Here is a 21,453-nt window from a genome sequence, read left to right as displayed (position 1 = left end):
TAGGATGGAATCCATAATTAGCGAAGAACGGGGTTTGTTGAGTGCTGGAGTGCAGAGAATTGTTGTAGGCGAACTCTGCAAAATGCAAATATGATACCCAGTCAGTCTGTTGATAGGACACATAACTTCGTAAATATCTTTCCAAAACGGCGTTCAAGCGTTCCGTCTGCCCATCTGTCTGGGGGTGATGGGTGGGGGAGAGTTTTAATTCCGTCTGCAACTGTTTCCACATTGCTCTCCAAAATTTGGCTGTGAACTGAGTTCCTCGGTCTGAGACTATGCTGTTTGGCAATCCATGCAGCCGGTAGACTTCTTTTATGAATAACTTGGCCGTTTCTTTAGCCTCTAAGGCCCCTGCACAAGGAAGAAAGTGTGCCATTTTGGTAAGTAGATCCACCACTACTAAGATGGCTGTCATTCCTTGGGACTTGGGTAGATCAGTTATAAAATCCATGGAGAGGTCCTTCCAGGGTTCGTGTGGGACAGGCAACGGTTGTAACAGTCCTGCTGGTGTCCCTGTTTGTGTTTTTGTCCGCAGACAGACAGAGCAGGACTTTACATAACTCTCAATATCCCGACGCATTTTAGGCCACCAGAAGTCCTTGGCCACGTTCTGAATGGTCTTGTAAATCCCAAAGTGTCCCGCTGTGATGGAATCATGACACTGGCGTAGGATTCTGAGCCTTAATTCCCCTTCTGGCACATATCTGGCGGTTTTGAACCATAACAGTCCATTTCTCCAGTGAAAGGTTACTTCTGAGTCTTGACCTTGTCCCGTCTCCTGCTGATATTTTAGCAGGTCTGCATCTTCTTGTTGTGCCTTTTTGAGTTCCTCTTCCCATGAAGGCTGGCATACTCCCAACGTTAATTTCTCTGGCGGGATTACGTACTGAGGCTGGTCCTCGGATTCACTTTCTTTGTATTGTGGCTGTCTGGATAAGGCATCCGCTCTCTGGTTTTTGGCTTGGGCATGGTAAGTAATCTGGAAGTTAAACCTAGTGAAGAACTGGGACCATCTTATCTGTCTCTGGTTCAGCTTTCTGGCTGTTTGGAGGCTTTCAAGATTCTTGTGGTCGGAGCGCACTTCAATTCGATGAGAGGTCCCCTCTAGGTATTGTCTCCAGTTTTCAAAAGAGTCCTTGATGGCCAGCAGCTCCTTCTCCCAAACTGTGTAGTTCTTCTCTGCGGGCTTTAACTTCCGAGAGAAGTACGCACAGGGGTGCAGCTCCTTCCCTTCTTGGTCTAATTGTAGCAGGACCCCCCCGATGGCAAAATCTGAAGCATCTGCTTCCACTACGAAAGGGCGGTTCGGATCAGCAAAGCGCAGAATGGGCTCAGTAGCAAACCTTCTCTTCAGCTCCTCAAAGGCCTCGGTGGCGTTCTCTGTCCATTGAAACTTCTTCTTCCCCCTTAAACAGTCGGTCAGAGGAGCTGTTAATTTGGAAAACCCTGGAATGAACTTTCTGTAATAATTGGCAAACCCCAAAAACCGTTGTACATCCTTTTTGGTGACAGGTTGGCCCCAGTCCAATATGCAGCTTACTTTCCCTGGGTCCATCTCCACGCCTTCCGCTGAGATTCGATATCCAAGGAAGTCTAGAGACTTGAGGTCAAATCCACATTTCTCTAATTTAGCATACAGATGATTTTCTCTCAGTCTCTTCAACACCGTCTTCACATGCTGGTCGTGGTCTTCCTGGTTCTTTGAGAACACCAGGATATCATCTAAGTAACAGATTACATACGTGTCCAACAAGTCTCTAAACACATTGTTCATGAATTTTTGAAAAATTCCTGAATTTCCACAAAGCCCAAACGGCATGACCAGGTATTCATACTGTCCGTAAGCGGTCAAGAATCCTGTTTTCCATTCATCTCCCTCCTTCATTCTGATCAGATTGTACGCTCCTCTCAAATCCAGCTTCGTGAAGATTTTTGCAGAGCGCAGTCGGTCCAGCAACTCTGAGATCAGGGGCAGCGGGTAGCTGTTGGGGATGGTGATCTGGTTCAATGCGCGATAGTCGTTACAGGGTCTGAGTTCCCCCCCTTCTTTTTCACAAACAATAGTGGCGCTCCAGCAGGGGATTGTGAGGCGCGTATGAATCCTCGCCTCAGGTTTTTATCCAGGAATTCCTTCAGGGTCTCCCTCTCATTCTCTGTGAGAGAGTAGATTCTCCCTGATGGGATGCTGGCTCCTGGCACTAGGTCAATCGCACAGTCGTAAGGGCGGTGGGGGGGTAAAGTCTCTGCCTCTTTTTCATCAAACACATCTTTGAATTCTTCATACTTTGGCAGCAGGGTCACTTGCTCGATCTCTTGCACTGCCCCCGCTAAGGTGTTCTTGATTCCTTCAGGTTGACAGTTCTCCTGGCAATACTGTGAGGTGAACCACACCACCGCCTCCTTCCAACTTATTTTGGGTTCATGCTTTGCTAGCCAGGGCATTCCCAGAATCACCTCAAAGTTCGAGAGATCTGACACGTATAGCGAAATGAACTCTTCGTGCCCAGGGATTTGAAGTTTCACTTCCTCCGTGGCTTGTGTCACCCCTCCTGACTTCAGGGGTCTCCCATCGATAGTCTCCACAGCTAGGGGAGCGTCCAGTTTCCACCGGGAAATTCCATGACGCTTGACTAACTTTGCATCAATAAAATTTGTGGAGGCTCCACTGTCAATTAAGGCAGTGGAATTAAACACCACTCCTCTGGAAGTTGTAATCCGAATAGGCAAGACTAACACCCCCTTTGAGGGAGGTTGGATCGTTGGGGGGCCTTTATACAACGCTGCCCCCAGTCCACCGGCCTGCACGTGGACTGGGTGTTCTAGTTTCCCGACGGCTCGGCTTTCCCCCCTTTCAGTCCACAGTCTCTGGCCACATGGCCCGGCTTTGAACAATAAAAGCATAAACGTTCCCGGCGTCGTCTTTCCTTTTTTTCTTCCGACAGTCTTGGCCTAGCCCCTCCCTGTCCCTCAGATGCATTACCTGCCATCCCTGCAGTGGGAAGGGTCTTGTTGCGGGATGCCGAGGCTGAGTATCTCGGGACCTCCTGCTTCCTTTCCAGGCGCCTTCCTTCCATCCGGTGATCTATCTGTAGGCATAGCCGGATGAGCCCTGGTAGGTCAGCGGGGGGGGAGGTCCTGGCCAACTCATCCAGGATTTCAGCATTTAATCCACTCCAGTACATAAACATCAGGGCGGTGTCATTGTAACCAGTTTCCTGGGACAGAATTTTAAAAGCATTAGTGTACTCGGAAACAGTCCCTTTAGCTTGCTTCAGAGCGCCTAGTTGCCGCGCTACTGTTTCAGCCCTTTGCGGGTCTTGAAACATCTCGGTCATCTCCTGTATAAATCCTCTGTACCTTCCTAAGACAGTATCCTTTCTCACGAGATACGGAGTCACCCATTTTGCAGCTTCTCCCTCCAGGAGGCTAATCACGAAAGCTACTTTAGCCCCATCGTCTGGAAATTCTGTGTGCCTGACATCCAGATATAACTCACATTGAGCCACGAAGGTTGCCAACTGATCACTTTGTCCCGCGTATTTTGGGGGCAATCCAATGGGAACCTTTACTACGGCAGCTGGAGGGGCTGTTCGCATCTGGTCTATCGTGGCCTTCAAGTTTTGATTATCCGTCTTCAGCGCCTTGACTGCTGCTAGCAGGGCTTGAACATCCGTCTGCAAATCAGCTACCTTAGTCCTCAAGAGTTCCACTTCTTCCGTCTCAGAAGTGGGGTTCGTCCCCCCCGCTGCTCCCTTTGACATCTTGTCCCAGTCAAGTGAAGAGAGCGTTGAGGGTGATTTAGGTGGCTCTGTCAAGCTGTCAGGCCCAGGATGTGACTCAGGAACCAGACCAACGGCTGTAGTTAATTCGTGTTTTATTAGGGTAATGTCCAAACAAAGACTGCATTTTCTCATGAAGCAATACAGGGATACAGGTCCTGCGGCATTGGGAGAAAGTTGACAGAGCAAGGGACTTCTTCCCGCCTGTTCTTTAAGAAGGGGCCAAACGGGCGCGCAATCTTTCGCTCCTCCTTAACTGCCCCTCAGGTACTGCCCGCCTTCCCCCCCTTCTCTCCTGTCTTTTCAGCTGTCTGCGTGTGCGCGGTGAGGGGGGAAGCATCACCCCCTCCTCTTCTGAAGTTTCCGATTCCAGGATGGGGGATAGGGGAGGGGCTGATGGTAAACTGCCTCCCCGCTTTTCGGCTGTGAGCAGCCCTCCCTCTTTCCCCTCTTGCTCTGAGCCTGAAAGAGGGGGAGGCGTGAGAATGTCCAGGGAGGGCTCAGGCTCCCCGTCGCTAAGTGACCTTATCACTGGCAGTTCCTCTGTTTCGTCTTCGCTCCAAAGGGGGGAAGTTCCTCCCCCTTCCCTCTGCCATCCATCCGAATACTCTTCTCCCAACTCTCCGGGATCCAGCTCCCCGGGATTGGGACCCCAGCTCTGCCTTCCGACACCTCTGAATACCATTTACCATGAAAACCCTATTCAAAGGGTCGCAATAGGTGGGGATTGACTTGAAGGCAGTTCATTTTCAAACATGATTGCATAGAAATAAATCCCACTGAACTAAAAAAATATGTAAATGATCAAACCCACCCTCCCTTCTCTTTCCTCTTATCCCCTCCTCTTGCCCCTTCCCTCCCCCTTCCTTTGCCCCTCACACCCCATCCCCTTCCAATCCCCATGCTCAGAGGCACATGTTACCAAATTCTTCCAAGCTACACAGGAAGTGGATTGGACTGTGAAAGACCAACCCAAATAGTGTTTGCATTTTGACCAATTTGTAGGGCAGTACAGTATCTCAGAGAGGAGTTCAGGTCTCCTGCTCCCCTGGTGCATTCACTATAGCTGCCCAATTTCCCTGCTTTTTAAAGTTTGATAGAATAGCTGTGGGCTATAGGTATGTTTTTAAACCGCAAGGTTTTTTGCCTATTAATGAATTATACTAATGCCACTAAAGTAGTTTGTTTTAGAGAAAATCTGGAACTATGCCAGTTGGGGTTTTGAAGGCCTTTTCAGGATATTTCAATGTTTTTAAAGATCCAGGCACATGGCAAAGTCTCCAAAACCTCAGACCTGGTTCAGGTGTATGACATTGATAATCAACAGTTAAGTTTAAAGGATACTCATCACTAACTCTATAGTAAATCATGCCTCTTTCATGTTAGGAACCAGGACGAGTAATAGCCTTGCGAGTTTTAGTTGCATCATGATGAGAGATAGGCTGGCCATATCTCTTACAGGTAACCCAGACTTTTTAAGAATAAGTTCTCAGAATGAATCTATATGGAGGGAAATGAACAATTAGCTCATTAGGATGTTCATCTGTTGGGCTGCCTTTTTAGCAGGGAAAAGAAGCCTGAGAAGGTGGTAAATCTAAGTTTTGTCTTGAATGCTTGATTCCAACCCACCCCCATCTTTCTTTAGAGAATGAAAGACTTTTTTTAATAGTGTCACTGAAAACCTGCTCTTAGTTGTCTAAAGTTTCTGATGGTCTTGCACTACAGCCTTCGCGCTAATACAGTGCACTGATTACATGCCAAAATGACTTTAATTGTAAGCACAAAGAAATTAATTACAGCAGATATACATTATTGCATGAGGTTCATTCATAAGATACCTGGAACAAAAGTTTAAATGGCCCAACTTTCCTCTTTCAACAAGCCTTTTAAGTAGAGACCTTATTTCAGTCTGTGTCTATGTTGTAATTGCTTTTTTGAGATGTTTTTAAAGCTGTTTTTTAAAATACATGTTTAAGATGTTTTGTTTAATACGTTTTAAAGTCTTTTGTTTTCAAGATGTTTTAGAGTGTGCTTAGTGTTTGGGCTCCTGGGAGGAAGGGCAGGATATAAATTTAATGAAATGGAAATGGACTGCCTTCAAGTCGATTCTGACTTATGGTGACCCTATGAATAGGGTGTTCATGGTAAGCGGTATTCAGAGGTGGTTTACCATTGTCTGAGACTGAGAGGCAGTGACTGGCCCAAGGTCACCCAGTGAGCTTCTTGGCTGTGTGGGGATTTGAACCCTGGTCTCCCAGGTCAGAGTCCAACACCTTAACTACTACACCACACTGGCTCTCATGAATTTAATAAATACATAAAAAATAAAATAGGTTACCTTTTGATAACAGAGAGGCTTGATCAGAGCCAGTGTGGTATAGTGGTTAAAAGTGTCAGTCTTGAGCTTGAGAAAAATTTAGACACTGAGGAGCGTTGGGCCAATTCATACTTAAAAATACCTGAATTTAAATTGCCAAACAGATGTGTGGTATCATTTGTTGTGAAGTATTGTTCAGTGTGAATATTGCATATGCATTTAGATCAGAGCTTGGAAAAGTTACTTTTTTGAACTACAACTCCCATCAGCCCCAGCCAGCATGGCCACTGGATTGGGCTGATGGGAGTTGTAGTTAAAAAAAAAAAAACTTTTCCAAGCTCTGATTTAGATGCTGGGTTCCAAGCATTAAACAATGAATTGGGGTGAGAGGACAATTTTTCACTTGAGAGAATCCTAGCTATATTGTCAGGACAGGCTTTTGGACTGGACGGGCCCTTGGCCTGATGCAGCAGGACTCTCCTTATGTTCATTTTGAATGTATATGTTGCCATTTAAACCTACATTTTGTACCAGTGTGAATTTGCCCTTGGCTGTGAAGCTTAATGTATAGTCTTGGCTAAGGCACATTTCCAAATGTAACCTACCTTTATGAAATTAGACTAGTCCTCCTCCACCCTCTTCAACTTTATGTAGCATTTGTGAGGCAGTATGATGACTTGTAGGTCATATGTCCCCTTGAAGGAGAGAGCAGCTCATTTGTTTTGAAAGTGCACCTATCCATGGCTGGCTTCAGGGTTTGGCTGTTCTGGGGGAAAAATGCCCTTTTAGTTCATTCCCTCTAGATGTACTACTTATCAGATGGGCAAACAGTTATCAGTAAGCAGAAGCCAAAGCTGCTGCCCAGAGTTGTACCACCTGCCTTTTGTCTGGGGAGTGGAGAAGCCTTCATCCTAAGGAAAGGGGCTTTTGGGGAGGGGGACCCGAACCTCTGAGGGAACCCAATTACACTGCTGCTTGGGAAAGGAGAGACCATGTGACAGCAACTGCTTTGCCTTAGTGGGCTCTCCCAGGGACTTGGAGCCAGTCCTATATTTTTCTTCTTTATGAATTGCTAACTTTTAAACAAGTTGTATTCAAAAGACGACTACGCAACACTGCTCTTGCCCCTCTTGTGCTCTTAACTGCTCTTGTTCCTCAAAGTAACCAAATGATATTTGGACTTTGGCCCTAGTGGCATATTTCTGTTCATGTCTGCTTTGGTCCCTAATGGTAAAGGATGGATTTAGAGATGTAAAATTTCCAGAAACTATGGGGGGGGATGTGTTTGGGGGCGGGGCAGAAATTTTGAAAAAACTGAAAAATACGCAATACCCTTTTTAGCACCCTTTACAGATTGAAAGTTTGTTATTTTAGGAGCATAAAATGTATCATGTAAAACTTGGTTTGCCCATGAAATTATCATGTTTGGTTTATTAAATGAACTGTTTTTTCATATAATAATTGCTAATTGAAATTACATTATTACATTTTTAAAAAAGTTTGTTACACTAGGGTTTCTGCCCCCATGTGCTTCGCATGCCAACTCCTCCCCTTCCTCCAGGTTGCCAAGGCACCTCGTCCACTCTGCCCATGGTCTCGCTCACCCTCCCTCCCATGGCCTGGAGAAAAGGGAAGCCTGGCTATAGTGACACTGAGTAACTCTGAGTTACCTAGGCCACCAGCCACTCACTCGCCCTCCTTCCCCTTCCCCCCTTGACCTTGAGCCCAGCACAGCTAGGCCACTGCCTTGTATTTATTTATTTATTTATTTATTTCATTTTTAAACTGCCCATAGCGAATACCTCTCTGGGCGGTGAACAAAACAAGATTAAAATACAATATTACAATAAAATTACAATAAAATCAGCAACAAGTTAAACGAAAAAAAAATTAAATGAAACACATTGAACATCAAAATGCCTGGGAGTATAGCCAGGTCTTAACCTGGCGCCTAAAAGAAAGTACCGAAGGCGCCAGGCGTATCTCCACAGGTAGGCTGTTCCACAGTTCGGGGGCCACCACAGAAAAGGCCCTAGATCTAATAACAATCCTCCAGGCATCCTGATGAGTTGGTACCCGGAGGAGGGCCTTGGATATTGAACGAAGTGAACGGGTAGGTTCATAGCGGGAGAGGCGTTCCACAAGGTATTGTGGTCCCACACCGTGTAAGGCTTTATAGGTCAAAACCAGCACCTTGAATCTGGCTCGGAAACAAATAGGCAGCCAGTGCAGGCGGGCCAGGACAGGTGTTATATGCGCAGACCAGCGGGTCCTCGTTAACAACCTGGCTGCCGCATTTTGCACTAGCTGAAGTTTCCGAACGGTCTTCAAGGGCAGCCCTATGTAGAGCGCATTACAGTAGTCCAGTCTAGAGGTTACCAGAGCGTGAACAACTGAGGCGAGATCGTCACTGTCCAGATAGGGGCATAGTTGGGCTACTAAGTGAAGATGGTAAAACGCATTCCGTGCCACCGAGGCCACTTGAGCCTCAAGCGACAAGGAAGGGTCAAAAAGGACCCCCAAGCTACGAACCTGTTCCTTCAAAGGGAGTGTAACCCCATCTAGAACAGGATGAACATCCACCATCTGGGCAGGTAAAGAGCTCACCAACAGTGTCTCAGTCTTGTCTGGATTAAGTTTCAGTTTATTAGCTCTCATCCAGTCCATTATCGCGGTCAGGCAACGGTTCAGCACATCAACAGCCTCACCTGAAGAAGGTGAAAAGGAGAAGTAGAGTTGCGTGTCATCAGCGTACTGATGGCAACGCACTCCAAAACTCCTGATGACCGCACCCAGAGGCTGCATGTAGTAGTTAAAGAGCATGGGGGACAAGACCGACCCCTGAGGGACTCCACAATGGAGAGTCCAGGGTGTCGAGCAATGTTCCCCAAGCACTACCTTCTGGCGACGATCCGCTAAGTAGGAGCAGAGCCACTGCCAAGCAGTGCCCCCAACTCCCAACTCCGTGAGCCTCCCCAGAAGGATACCATGGTCGATGGTATCAAACGCCGCTGAGAGATCAAGGAGAATCAACAGGGTCACACTCCCCCTGTCCCTCTCCCGACAAAGGTCATCATACAGGGCGACCAAGGCTGTTTCAGTGCCAAAACCAGGCCTAAAACCGGATTGAAACGGATCCAGATAATCGGTTTCATCCAAGAGCACCTGGAGCTGACCGGCTAACCTTCCTCTTCCCCCAGGCCACCCCCTGCCGCCCACTTGCTCACTGTTCTTCTGGACCCCAGCACAGCTGAGTCACACTGTAGTTCACAGCACCACATGTGTGTGGCCAAGTGAACTGCAGTGTGATGCGTCAAGGCTTAAAAAATATTATATAAAGATAGAGATAGATAGAAATTGAGCTACAAGTTGCTGAATTGTAAGTAACCTAGTATCTCTTTGGTTTTGCCAGTTTATGAGGAGCAGGCAAAAAACACAAAAAACCCAGAAGAAACCATGAACATTATATTTATTTTTTTATTTATTAAATTTATATGCCACCATTCCTCCCAAAGGAGCCCAAGCTGGCAAACACACAAACAATAAAGCATTTAAAAACATCCTTAAAAAAGCAAAGCAAAGAAAATTATTATGTATTCTGAAAATTATTATGTGTCCTCCAGTCCTCCTCATGTGAAGCAGACATAAAGCACTCATTTCCATAGAACAGTAGCCCCCAAACCTTTCCCCCCACAGACCATTTAAAATTGCTGATGGGCTTGGAAGACCACCTAATGATTTTTCTGCCTGTTGTAGCAATTTTAATACACTATGCTAGATGCTGTATGAGTTTTAATTGAATTTTTACAGAGACATCATAGGCCATCTGAATGGAGCTCATGGACCACCAGTGGTCCACAGACTAAAGTTTGGGAACCACTGCCATAGAAAGAGCTGAGGAAAAGGAGTGGGGGAACCAAGACTCAGACTACATGAAATTGAGTCAGTCATTTTCTTTATCACTATCAGTTTCTGCGTTTTTGTGTTGCTCTGTACTTTCTCCCATTCCCAGTCCTTTGAGGCCTAGTCAAGAGGACAGAAACAGATTCACCAACTATGCCAACAAGAGGAAGCAAGCGAAGAAGGCACTGAATCCTTCTTGCTTCTCCTATGTGAACGAGGACTTGAAGTAACTTATGGGGGTTTCAGCAGTATGACTATCTCTATGAAACATTGCTTGAATTTAAGGTGATGCTCCTTTAAAAGGAATGGGAAAAGAATGCTAGTTCTGTAAAGTTCCTTTAAAGGTTGAGAATGGCAGTTTGTTTTTCTCTTAGTAGCTGGAGAGAGAAGGCTTTCTGGAACGATTGGACAAGCAGGGAGCCAGTAAATGATCAAAGATCATCTGAAAGTCGGAAAAAAGTGAGCTTGGTAACTTTGCAGAGCAGCTACTGGAAGGACACCGGAGGTTTCACACAAAGCTCTGGTGGTAAAGTTGTGGTTTTGCCCATACAGTTAATTGTTGTCTTAAAAAAGCTATCAAACAAATAAATTAGTGGTACAAATTGTGGACTCTGCAGAATTTGTGCCAGGCATTATACAAAGTGTTTGAAGGAGTTTCACTGGTGAAGCATAAGACGGAGGAGCTGTTGTGGGGTCGGGAGGAGGAGTGCATATAGTTTCAAATGAGAAGGTTCCAGTGGTTGTGTGTGTGTGTGTATGTGCACGTGCATTTTGCCACCTATTTTAGCAGCTGAATGATTAATTCTGGTACCATTAGTAAGAGCAGAGATCAGAACAAGTTGTATGGTACTTAACCTATATTGCAAATAGTTTATTTGCAAGTTTATCCTAACTAGATTAATCTAGATTAATTGGAGATTAATGCAGCATAAACACATTGAGAAATAGTAAATACACTAGATAATTAAAACTCATGTATATATGCATATCCAAACCTTCTATCAGAATAAATTAGCCAAATTAGATTTTTGTGTATTTTATATATTACATAAACATACTTTGAAGTTCCAGGTTTTTACACAATGTAGATTATTGCCCCCCCCCTTTAAAAAGGAACAGCATAGAAGAAAAAAGTGTATTAAATGGAGTAAAAGGGACACAAAATAAATCATAAAGCTCTGTGTAATATTAGGAAATGCAGTCGCTAGATGTAGAAGCAAGACCAGTTTGGTTCATGAGCGTTTGCCGGGAGGCAATAAAGTGGAAAACACCAAAAGCAAGAATGAAAGAGGAGGAGACCTCAGAAGGTACACAGTGGATAATTGTTTGCCCAGTATGGTTTGAGTATTATAACTCTTCCTTGGGGGTGGGTCAGATTAATTTATTTCAAAGAGAAACCACTTCATCTCAAAATAACAATTTTTGGCTGCAGTCCTATATACACTTACCTGCATATAAGTCTCTGGAACAGACCAAAGCCCCAGCCGTGTGTCGCCTTCAAAATCTCTCTTCTATCAAATAGAAATGAACAAAGCACCTGAGTTGAATGCACAAAAGGATATTTCACCTTGTTTCCATCCCATACAACCGTGACCCAGAAGAACCTATTTTTGCTTCACATCTCCCAAAATCTGTTTCCATGGGCTAACAGGTCCGGTAGAGAACAAGCAAAGTTTCCCAGGTCAAATGAATAGCAAGGAGTGTTCAAAACTAGCAGTTTTTATGTCCTGCTAAATATGCACAGCCCTGAGTACCTCAAATTTCCTGAGCAAACACAGTCCAGTTTTTCTCAGACTTGTTATGGTTCAGACTAGCAAAATATTTCAAATTCCAGACATTAGTACCATATTTTTGGAAACTAGGAACTTAGCAAAAGTCATACTAGTCATGTAAGTTTTTTAGGTGGGCGGGCAAGGCTTCCAGTAATGTACAGTGTGGCCCAAGAAACTAATGGGTGGGGTAGCATCAGAATATGAAGTTGGAACTGGAGAAGTGCATTCTTTCTAGAGTTTCTTTTCTAAAAGTGTAAGATCCTCCTTATCAGTGTTTTTAAAGTGTGTGATGCGGGCAAATATTTGTTGTACACTATTTTGGGGGGGAGTATTTCTCATGGCTTCCAAATGAAACTCAGATCAGATACAAAGGTAGCATCACTTTTTATAGATGAATTGTAAAAAGGCCGAAGCTCAGTATGGTCGAACATCTGTTTTGCACTCAGAAAGTCCTAGGTTCAATTCCTGGCATAACTAGGTAGGACTGGTGAAGAACCATGTCTGAAATGAACTGCTGCCAATCAATGTTAGCAATACTGAGCTGAGTGGACCAATGGTCTACATTCAGTATAAGCTTCCTATGCTCTTAGTGTAACACTAAAATAGCATTGTTAATACTAATAAATATAATAGTGAAGTAAATGGGTTACTAGGTGTTTTTTTAGTGTATCCCAGAAGAAAGAGACTGACTGAACCAAGTGGTGTTTCAGAATGTGCAGAACTGGGGTGGCTGAGTACTGTATATTTGGGTCCCATTCTGGTCTGCAAATGGTGGTTTTGTTACACAACTGAGTTGTCAGGCTTTATCCTAAAAGTTGGCACCATCAATACGTGCTTTTCAGTATATTACATAAAATATGCACACTTGCACCACATACAAAATCCAGAAGAGATGTAACTAAGTGTGGAATATCTTTTCTACAATAAGACTTTTTTTCCTTTAGAGTGAGTGGAATAACAGGCAGACTTTTTACCACACTTTGAAAATTTGGTAGGGGTGCTAGGGACCAGATGAAATAGTCATGGGAGATGGATTTAATCAAAGGACTGCTGTCTGGCCATCTCTACCTTAGAACAATGAACATTTCCATACATGCCTTGATCCTAGAAGACATAATGTTTAGGTTTATCTTTTTATTTTACTCCTGCTATACAAAGATGATGAAGTCCACATTTGCCTAGCAGAATCACAAGCTGAATATTTAGACTGAGAAGTTCTCTAAAATGTTTTCGTTTAAGTTAGGAATGCTTCAGCATTTATTTGTATAAGCCCAAAAATCATATACTAAAGGGGGAAGTTGGCAAGAAATTATTGTACTGCACAGATGCCACAATCTTAGCTATTGGTATTTATGATGTTTTAAAGAGGTGCTATTTAAATGCACACTTGTAGATTTTTATTTCTTTGTCAAATCTCACAAATTCAGTATTCATCAATATTTTTCAATTTAGTTAATTAATAGGAAATCTCGTTTATTTTCAGGTAATTAACACTATATATTAGTAAGTAATACCTGAAACTGTGTTAAACTCGTATGGTTTTTCTATAAACAAATAGAACCACAGTGTACATTGGGAAGAAGTGATGCAAAGGATGTATCTGCTAGTGTGAAATCTAGTGTGAATAGAAAAATGTTGGGACAGAAACCCAAGGGCTAAAACAAATTGTTTGAATTATCAAGTCTTAAGACTATCTAAATGGATGTCAGGGAACTAAAGTGCTGAAGAACAGAATAAATTGGATTATTGCTTTAGTGCTTTTAGTTCCACAAGTGCAATGAAAGGAGTGGCATTTGAAAGAGGCAGTTCAGTCGTTATAATAGTCAATTGTACTTTGCAAATATTCTTTGCCAACAGCCTCATGCCAGGAGTTACTCAGGAAACCAAAATCAGTGTGGTCCACCATCTTGATTCAAGATGGGGTCCAATTGAATCCAAACATAGACTTGCTCCTTGGTATCGCGAACCATTATGTCAGTTTTGATTAAGATATCTTAAAGAGGTGTCCAAATGCATAGAGAACAAACAGTTTTCCTTTTCAAAATAATTAATAATTTTTTGTTGTCCGCCTCTCACCTGGAATGTGGATCCTGAGGTGGATTGTGTAGATTTAAAAATATAAGGCATATATAAAACCATACAGAAATTTAAAAATACAAAAACATACAAAGATCCATGCATAAACAAATCCATATAATCCTTAAAAACATCAGTATGAAGGGGCAAAAATGTAACCAGATGCTTGAATAAAAAGATGGGTCTTCAGCAGCCATCTAAAAATGGGAAGAGGGGGGCTGATCTTGAGGGCATTCCATAGTCTAGGGGCCATGACAGAGAAGACTCTGCAGCAGTGGTTCTCTGGTGGTCAGGCTTTAAGTCCTGATTTTACACGCCTAGCCCATCCTAACAATTTTAATGAGTACTATAAATAACAGTGGCTGTTTGGGCCATTAAATATTGCAGCATTGTAGCTTCTTGTGGCAGAGTCTGTTGAGTGGATTTGCAAGAGTTCCCTGGGAAGAGGGATTGACTGTTAACCCACTCTGAGAATTGTAGATTAGTGAGGGGAAGAGGAGGTATCCTAACAACTCACAACACCCCTTAACAAACTTCAGCTCCCAGGATTCTTTGGGGGAAGCCAAGACTGTTTAACACTGCTTTAAATATATAGTGCTTTAAGTATAATACTGCTTTAAATACAGTAGGGCCCCTCTCATACGGCAGGTTCCGTTCCAGACCACCGCTGTAAAGCAAAATCCGCCGTAAAGCAGAACATATTGACTAACATTGTCTAAAATGGTGCCCGACGCCCGAAAAACACCATAAAAGTGGAATAAGCGCTGTAGGAGCGGGGCCTTTCTGCAGTTGACAACCGCTATATCGGTGGAACGCTACAAAGCGGAGTGCCGCAAAGTGGGGCCCTACTGTATGTAGTGCAGATGAGGTCAGAGTCTTGAATGTGGCACTGATCAAATGGGTAGTTTGGCTCTTCCTCTTTGAAGGATCAGATCTTCTGCTTCCCTTTCTCAAGTGAGCTCCATTATAAAGATGCCTGGCCCAAGTTGCAAAGCTGTACACTTTGGTGCTGGATTTTTTCTTCGGCTGCAAACTGCATTATATGGATGTTGGCTTGAGTGGAACTGCTTTGCAGGCAGCCTGTGTCTCCATGAGCCATATACTGTGCTGTCCCCATGCAATGAAGCTTCAGTTCTTAACTCAAACATTGGGGGAAATGATTGGATGACAGATTTCAGGTACTGTGTGCTGAAATTGAGGGATGGACTAACAAAGGAAAACATCTGGCACAGCAACACTTTTTTCTGTTCTAATGAACCTTCCAGGGAGAAATACGTTGCTGTCATCTCAGTTTGCACAGCATTCACTATTCAGATGGTCCAGTGAGATCATGGATGCTACCAACTACATTCTCAATATACTCAGAAAGAGGGCAGAGTAATATATTTAGCAGAGAGGAGGAGGAAAATCTTCTGTTGTTGTTCTAGAATGTGAACGCAAGGGGGGGAAAGCTGCTGATGGCTAGACCAGGGTTGTATTGATGAATGTATGTGAAACCCAAGTCAACTGGTGTGTGAATGGGAAATATCATAATTTAAGGTTGAAATCGATAGCTATAGATGTGGATTAAAATTTCTGAGTGCATTAGTGAAACACACCATGTACTTGGCCCTAGTAGAAGTTTGTGCGATTAGTGCTACATTTTATCAGAGAAGAAGTCCCTCTTAAATGTTATTGGGGAGAAATGACACACACAATCCCTAGTCTGTATTCAAGAGGTTGAGTGCTGTATCTGACTGATTGACTTCCCTAGCCCTTCAGTAGCACTGAATTCCTTAAATTCTAAATGATATCGACCATGTGTAATACTGCCTTCTACTTTACAATGCAAGCCTCTGCATGTCTACTGAAAAATAAGTCTTATTGAGATCAATGGGATTTACTCCCAGGAAAGATTGTCTAGGATTGCAGTCAAGAGGCAGTGGATCCATAAACTTCATTTATAAAAAATCCTTTGGGCAGATTAACCATGGCGTATGTGATATTTCAACAGATATGTACTTTTTTATATATTGCAGGTATAGGTCTGTTGTATAAATGAACAATTGTAAGAAGCAGTGTGTGACATTATTCTGATCTTGTAGAGCTTCTTTGAACATCTACAACTGTTTTCAGACTAGCACTCAACCCTGTGTGTGCATGTACCATGTTCAATTAAATATCCAGGATGTATTCATACTGTGTTCCAGGATATCCTCCTGCTTTAGTTAATGTTAACTTGCTATAATTACATCCTCTGTTTAACTGGAGGGGAAGGCAGACTACAGTGACATGCTTTCTTTGATTTCTGAAGGCCTTTTTAAAGAAGTGGATCTTTTTTAAAAAGCATCAGCATTTCGAATAATAAAATTCCTCGGGCTTCAACAGAGAAATGTATATTTAATATACTAATGACTTGGGGGGGAAATAGCCATTGGTCCTATAATAGTCATCCCATGCCTGTTTAGATTTGTGCAGATTTGTTAATTATATAAAATGATGGAATGTGCAAAATTGTCATATTTCAGGCTGATAAAGGTGTGGTTCTTTTGCCATTTATGTCGTAAAAAAGGAGAGAATAAAAAATTGTTTCTCCGATGCCATGTAGAACACAATAATAAGGCAATGGTGTCTTTTCTTCTCTTTTTTTAAGCTGCTTTTCAGATTAATGTTACACTTAAGGAGTTCTGATGAATTCTGCTTGACAGTTTGATTATGGCACCTTTCACAGCTCCTGAAAAAAATGTTTTAGTTACTAAGGTGACAAACCTGTTGTCTTGACAATTGAGGTAATCTCTACTTTGTTCTTTCTCCCACACCACCCTTTTCCCCAAGTCAAGATTTTGTTATGTTTTCTGGCTCTTTCTAAAGATGTCTTAGAATCTCCATGTTACTGTAAAGAGATCAGAATTCTCAGACATCATGTGAAAATATAAATCTGTATCCACTAACTGCATAGCAATAACTGAAAGAGTATCCCTGTTTTGTGATATAGGCTGTGGCGAGTCTGCTTTATGTCTCCGCTGCCACATGCTGGTTTCGGCTATTGGTGCACCATCACAAATTTGGCCTCTGAAGTGTCGTTAGATTTAACGTAAGTCCTGTGCACTACAGCAGATGGATCACATACAACTGGCTCACCACAGTATGGCAGCCAATGGAGCAGGATTTTCTTTCACCTCCTCTCTGCCCACTTGTTAATGGTTGATAATTCTTAATGGTACTGTTATGGGATTTGGGGATTGAGATAGATGATTTCTATGAATCCCCTTTCCAGCCTCTGATTTGGGATCTGCAAAGGAAGAAACCTGCTCCACTGGTCAGATTAGTTTCTTTTGTTAATCTAATAGTTTCGTCAAGTCAACCTGTGAGTTAAGGAGTTTTTTTGAGTGGTCAGTGTGCATATCCAAAGGGACTTGGCCAAGAGAAATCCTGTGGCTATTGAAACTTTTCAGGGGAGAGGTCCTCCTCCCCCCTTCCTGGAGGCAAGGAGAGGCTTGTGTTTTTTAGTCTGGTCTTGGAGGTGAAGCTGGAAAGACACAGAGAAAGGCCTGGCCTCTCTGTCTGTACCCCCAAAGCTATGGGCTTTGGGGAGCAAGATCTGATGGATTGTTAATGCTGTGAACCGCTCCATCTTATGCTTAGGGTGTGAATGTGTGTAAACAAAAAGCATATATCCTATAAGATACCACAAGTCTCCACTGACCTTCTTTCCAAGGAAACCAAATCCTGGGTAAGCACAGGAACCCCTGGAAGTCTTGCACCTGTCGGAGGTTGGGGTGGTGGGCAACAGCACAAATTCTTATTCTCTGAGCTAAAACATGTTCTAGAGCTGTTGTTTCTACCTGTGTAGCCTCCCCATCCCATCACACAGCTGTGTGTGAGGGGGCTGATTTGAACTGGAATGCCAAGCACTCAGTCTTCTATGTACTTGGCTCTGACAGGTAACATATATATTCCATAACTTCCTTGCATGGTGGTCTTAACTACGTGTGCACAAATATTGTGTGTGTATAGTCAGTTGGAGAGCCAGTGTGGCATAGTGGTTAGAGTGTTGGACTCCAACCTGGGAGACCAGCGTTCAAATCCCCACACAGCCATGAAGCTCACTGGGTGACCTTGAGCCAGTCACCACCTCTCAGCCTCAGAGGAAGGCAATGGTAAAACCACCTCTGAATACCACTTACCATGAAAACCTTGTTCATAGGGTTGCCATAAGTCGGGATCGACTTGAAGGCAGTCCATTTCAATTTTTTCATAATTAGCTGGTTTATGAAATCCCCATCCTGTCCATTAATAATCTTAATGGCTTGATTTTATAATCACTGGAGTGTATATTAACATCACAGTAATTATCCTGACTGGCTGTAACTTGACAAATCAGCTGAAGAGGTAAATAACAATGGTATATCCATCATCTCTTACAGTTCTGTCACAGTTCAAAATGTGCTGACTGGAAGCTGGTAGATTTTTTTTACTTGTATGGAAATGAATCTGTGTGACTATTTTAATATCTGTAAAGTACAATCCAGTGAGCTGTTAAACTCAGCCTAATTTTTCCCTTTCATCCCTTTGCATTGCATGCATGTAGGTAGTGATCCAAATATTAAGTTCAGCACATGGAATCATGCTTTGAGCTGACTTTGCTGCATAGAGGTTCTGTGAAGCCTTGTACATCTGTATGTTGTGCATGCAATATCTGTTCCACTTGTGGTCCTCTTGTGGATCCCATCCTTACCGTTCTTTAAAGATGTTTGAATCTTATGTGCTCAGGAATCAGCATGCCAGTTCTGTTTTTATGTATGCCCATCTGCACACATTCCTGTGCAAATGCTTCTGCACACTAATTCAAAAAGGCATTTCTCTGCAATGCATTTCCCCCCACTCATGCCCTCTATGAGTACTTTGTACTCCCATGTTATGATTATCTACATGCGTATTTGCTGCATTCTTCCCTCCCCTCCCCCAGCAGTAGCAAGAAAACTTTCAGGCTGGTCCAAAGAGGGTAGGAGGCCTCATCGCTTTGTGGTAAACAATTTGCCCCCTTTTCTCCATTTAACCATCTTCTAGTTTTATGGTATGACTTTTTTCCCATCTGCTGAACTGTGAGTGACAATGGCCTCTATTCTCCTTCTGGCCGCTTTAGACCATTGATTTATTTTTGTGTGGTGTTCAAAAGCTTGTTAACTAAAATTATTTTCTTCATCATTATAATCTGTATTTGGCTTCCTCTTCACAGACCCTGTTTCATCTCTGGGACCTGCAATGACAAGTCTGAACAGTAGCCATGCAGAGAAAACTGTTGAAATGTCTTCAAAGCAGCCAGCACCAAAAGTGCAGGTTCAGCGATCTGTTTCCCGAGAAACCATCACCATTCATTTCTCGGCGTTTGGGAAGGAGGAAGAGGAGGAGGAGGAGGAAGAAGAGTTCATGGAATCTCCCCCTGAGGCACTTGATGACCAAAGCATTGTAACTGCACTTGAAGCTAAGGAAGACCTATGCTTTGATCATGGTGACCATGACGCTTCTGTTTCCGCTACCTCGCTTAATATGGCTGCATCTCCATTCGTCTCGTCTCCCACAATCATGCCAACTGTAAAGCCATTAGAGTCCCAAGTATTCAGTGCGGTGCCATTAGCTCCACCCTCCTCACATTTGTGTCATGCCACCACCCTGTCGGGTGTGGCGTTGCCTTCAGAACTGAAAACCAGCCTGTCATCTTCTCCATTGCCCTCCCCTTCCAAGTCACTTGTTTTGTCTAGCACACCAACCACTGTTACTAGTTCAAAGCCTTTCATGAGTTTGGTTAAGTCCCTTTCGACAGACATCGAACCAAAAGAGCCCACTCCGCCCATGAGACATAGACAGTTAATGAAAACCCTGGTGAAGTCTCTGTCCACAGATACTTCTAAACAGGAGCCTGAAGCGGTGTCCTACAAGCCGCCAGACTCTAAACTGAATTTACACTTGTTCAAACAGTTCACCCAGCCTCGGAGTACAGGTGGCGACTCCAAAACAGCTCCCTCATCTCCCTTAACATCTCCTTCAGATGCTCGTTCTTTTTTTAAAGTACCTGAAATGGAGGCCAAAATCGAGGACACAAAGAGACGCTTTTCCGAAGTGATTTATGAGCCTTTTCAGCTCCTCAGCAAAATAATGGGTGATGAGAGCAGCAGCCACAGGCCCAAAGCCTTATCTTCAAGTGCTTCAGAACTGTCCAATCTCTCCAGCTTGAATGGCCATTTGGAAAGCAATAACAACTATAGCATTAAGGAGGAAGAGTGTGATTCTGAAGGGGACTTCTATGGAAGTGACTCCAATATAAGTAAGGGTGCTAAACAGCCCCAAACAACTGAGGAGCATGCAAAAAAGGCCGAAACTAGAAGTTCCCCATTATTAAGCACAAAAGACTCCAATTCAAAGACTTCACTGGTACTTGAAAGATGTTCTCTATCTGCCTTGGCGAGCAAAGAAGACGAGGAGTTCTGTGAACTGTATTCTGAAGACTTCTGTTTGATAGAGGATGACAGTAAGCCTGACAAACAGTTAGAAAGTTATCTGAAAATGGAGAAGATGCCTGAGGAAAGTTCTACTACACCTTTCAGCAGTGAAGGTAACATCGAACTACATGTGCAAGAGCCTAAACTTCCAATGAAGACATTGTACTTTCTCACAATGTTGATCTATGTGTACCTTATACTCCCTCTTCCCAGTTACTTTAGTGGACTCTTTTTTGGAGTTGCCATTGGATTTATGATTGCTGTCTGTGTAATTTGGCTTTTTACACCAAGTTCTAGGTGTTACAGGCTACATAGAAATTGGAACAAGCAACTTAATACACTCCCTCTGGACATCCAGGAACCTGAGATATTGAAGGTGAGTGGCTGCTTCTAACTTTCACAGAGGCACACAATCCTGTATAGTGGCTTCTGCTTCCATTATGGAACTAATGCATTGATAGTTGCTCTGCAGCCTCTAAGGTTCTCACAACATAAGATGGCAGTTGTTAGAATGTGGGTCATGCTGAATTCTTGTAAAGTAGCTAGAGCGGGAGCGGGTGCTGAAGACTTCCCATGCCCATTCTTTCCCTGCTGATATTCTGTCATCATGCCACCAGCAGCCATGTTCCTCCTGACACGGACTGGTTTTGGTTTGGAGCTCTAGTTGGAGAAAAACAGCTGGAAGGCAGTTTTGGGAAGTGGGGAGAAACTGGTGAGGAAAACACTCTCCACCCCTCACCCACTACTTTTAAACTGACCCTCGTTCTTTATAGGAGTTTAGTGGTGGGCTGCATCTAACATATGGGCTTACCACTGCCAAGGTTACTTTGCTCCTCATTCACCTACTGAAATCTGCTCCAGCATGATCATACTGTCAGAACAGGTGACCTGAATGCCTTATCCCTTCCTCTCACCGGCCCTAAAGTTCCAGAGACAATTTTCCTGAGGAAGAGCACTGTTGCTTGAATGTGTACACTTCAGATTTTTGAAAAGGAACACTCCCACCCCCAATCTTTTTGCCCCACTGGATTTTTTTCCTCTACATATTGCTGGAGAATCCTTGGGAGATAGCGGAAAGTAGAATCTGTGGCTTGAAAAGTTCAGAAGTCCATGGTGTCCAACAA

At 43.5% G+C, this 21,453-nt stretch overlaps 1 protein-coding gene across 4 annotated transcripts in view; it reads left to right on the top strand.

Annotated features, from left to right (window-relative positions):
- TEX2 (testis expressed 2) overlaps nucleotides 1-21,453 on the top strand; it is a 139,807-nt gene that overhangs the window by 63,374 nt on the left and 54,980 nt on the right. For 2 of the 4 annotated variants that reach the window (XM_061615518.1, XM_061615517.1), the window contains exons 1-2: nucleotides 5,145-5,243; nucleotides 19,069-20,705. In XM_061615518.1, the coding sequence (XP_061471502.1) occupies nucleotides 5,162-5,243; nucleotides 19,069-20,705 (1,719 nt within the window). In that variant the 5' untranslated portion in view covers nucleotides 5,145-5,161. Of the gene's footprint in view, nucleotides 1-5,144; nucleotides 5,244-19,068; nucleotides 20,706-21,453 lie in introns of those variants that run through there. The other 2 variants (XM_061615519.1, XM_061615520.1) reach the window with 1 other exon arrangement.

Source organism: Rhineura floridana, chromosome 3, assembly GCF_030035675.1.
Source record: "Rhineura floridana isolate rRhiFlo1 chromosome 3, rRhiFlo1.hap2, whole genome shotgun sequence".
Classification (NCBI taxonomy): Eukaryota; Metazoa; Chordata; class Lepidosauria; order Squamata; family Rhineuridae; genus Rhineura; species Rhineura floridana.
Note: the sequence above shows the minus strand (reverse complement) of the source record. Positions and strands in the feature narration are given on the sequence as shown.